We start from the raw sequence: 2,433 nt of genomic DNA on the forward strand, positions 1-2,433 counted from the left end.
AGGTGTGAAATTAAAGAAGGAAAAGGAAAGTGATAAAGGAGAGAGGGACGTTGAGAAAGAAGGAGGAAGGCTTAAGAGAGGTGTGAAATTAAAGAAGGAAAAGGAAAGTGTTGAGAAAGAAGAAGGAGGAAGGCTTAAGAGAGGTTTGAAATTAAAGAAGGAAAAGGAAAGTGATAAAGGAGAGAGGGACGTTGAGAAAGGAGAAAGTGAAGGAGGACTCATAATGCCACCAAAAAGAAAGGAGGTTACAGTCGGTGCTTGTAATGAAAATATAAAAAGACGAAAAGCATTAGAAACAAAATTGAACATCATAACAGACCATGATGCTGGAAATACCACTAAAGAAGTAGCTACCAAATATTCACTAAGTAAATCAACTGTGAGTACAATTTTGAAAGACAGAGAAAAATATTTAAAGGAAGTAAAAAATGCGCAATCCCTGCATTCTACTTGGATACGAACCAAGGAAAATAAAAGCCTTATTCCTCACATGGAAAAACTTTTAACAGCATGGATAAGTGATCAAACTGGACGGCCCCATATGCCTGTTACCTATGCTACCATTTGTGCTAAAGCTTTATCACTTTTTGAGATGCTGAAACAAATAAAAGGAGGCAACGTTGAAGAAACATTTTCTGCAAGCAGTGGGTGGTTTGATCGGTACAAAAAAAGAGCTGGTTGGCATAACATAAAAATCCTTGGAGAATCAGCAAGTGCTGATACAGAAGCGGCTAAATTATTTCTTGCTAAGTTGGCAGAAATATTGGAAGAGGGAAATTACTCGCCATCACAGGTTTTCAATGCGGATGAAACCGGTCTCTTTTGGAAGCGCATGCCATCAAGAAGCTACATTGTAAAAGAAGAATTATCAATACCCGGTTTTAAACCAGCGAAAGATCGACTAACTTTATTGCTTGGTGGGAATGCAGCTGGAGACTGTAAGTTAAAACCCATGATGGTGCATCGTGCAGAAAACCTTAGGGCACTTAAAGGAATTGTGAAAAGCACACTGCCAGTCATATGCAAAGCCAATAAAAAAGGTTGGGTTACTGCTTCGCTGTTTGACGATTGGTTCTCACATTATTTTGTACCTGAAGTGAAAAAATATTGTGAAGATAAATCAATACCTTTTCAAGTTATTCTGCTTGTAGATAATGCACCCGGTCATCCACCCTCTCTTCAACATCACCACCCTAACGTCAAAATCATATTCTTGCCACCAAATACAACTTCCATTTTGCAACCAATGGACCAAGGAGTTATCGCCATATTTAAAGCACTGTACCTTCGGCAGACATTTGAAATGTTGATTAAAGCAACAGATAATGAGACAGGTCCAAGTCTTAAAGATTTTTGGAGAAAATCATTTAATATTTTAGATGCAATAAAAATTACAGCATATGCCTGGAACAAAATTTCAGAGACAACCATGAAAGGTGTTTGGAAAAAGCTCTGCCCTCAGTTGTTTGGTACTAATGTTGAACGGTTTGAAGAACCAGCAGAAATTGTACAGCAGAACACAGAAGCAATTGTTACTCTTGCCAACAGATTGGACCTGGACATCTCTGTAACTGACATAAATGACCTTCTTGAAGCGCACAAGGAAGAACTTACAAATGAAGACCTCTTAGATATGGAAGAACAAGAGGAAGTTGAAGAGGTAGAAGATGTTACAGCACCTGAAACTCCTGTTCATTCTTTCACTTTGAAAGGCCTCGAGGAAGCATTTCAACACATGGAAAAGGCAATTAATATTTTTGAGTCGCAAGATTCTAACTTTGAGAGAAGTACCAAAGTTGCTAGAGATCTAAGAAATGCCTATGCCTGCTATAAAGAAATTTACAACGAAAAGAAAAGAATGTGTTGGAAGCAAACCACTATCACAGCTTGTCTACAGAAAGCTGCTGTGACTAGCTCTGTCTCAAACGAACCAGAAACAAGTGAGGTGCAGCCTTCAACAAGTACCAAACAACTGAGGGAGGACTGTGCGGTGCCCCATTCATCAAGTGCAACATGTCTCTTCATTGAGGACGATGATGATTGAGGATATTTTGATGAAGAATTCAATATGGTATGTATTTCTTTAATGTTCCTACAACATATATGTATTTTTTATGCCTATATTTTGTATTTGTACTTAATAATTTATGTTTTCTATAGTTAAATTTCTTGGTCAGGAACGGAACCTATTCTTATTACATTGCGGTCTATGGGAAATTAGTTCTCACTTTATGAACTCTCACTTTATGAACTAGGCTTCGGAACCAATTAGTTTGTAAAGTCGGGAACTACCTGTATATTAATAATAAAATACAGTTAGAATGAAATTACATATGTATGTATAATTTATTTTAAAAAAATGTAAAATATTTTATTTATTTATTATTGTAATTATACGTGTATATATAAAATATATATAGATGTATTATATAT

The 2,433-nt window shown here is 36.3% G+C and overlaps 1 protein-coding gene across 1 annotated transcript; it reads left to right on the forward strand.

Moving 5' to 3' along the window:
• Positions 1–223: 223 nt before the first annotated feature.
• Positions 224–2,044, forward strand: LOC134601738 (tigger transposable element-derived protein 1-like). Its single transcript, XM_063446241.1, has one exon. The coding sequence runs from the start codon at positions 224–226 to the stop codon at positions 2,042–2,044; it is 1,821 nt and encodes a 606-aa protein (XP_063302311.1).
• The last annotated feature ends 389 nt before the right edge of the window (positions 2,045–2,433 follow it).

This window comes from Pelobates fuscus, chromosome 3 (assembly GCF_036172605.1).
Source record: "Pelobates fuscus isolate aPelFus1 chromosome 3, aPelFus1.pri, whole genome shotgun sequence".
Lineage (NCBI taxonomy): Eukaryota > Metazoa > Chordata > Amphibia > Anura > Pelobatidae > Pelobates > Pelobates fuscus.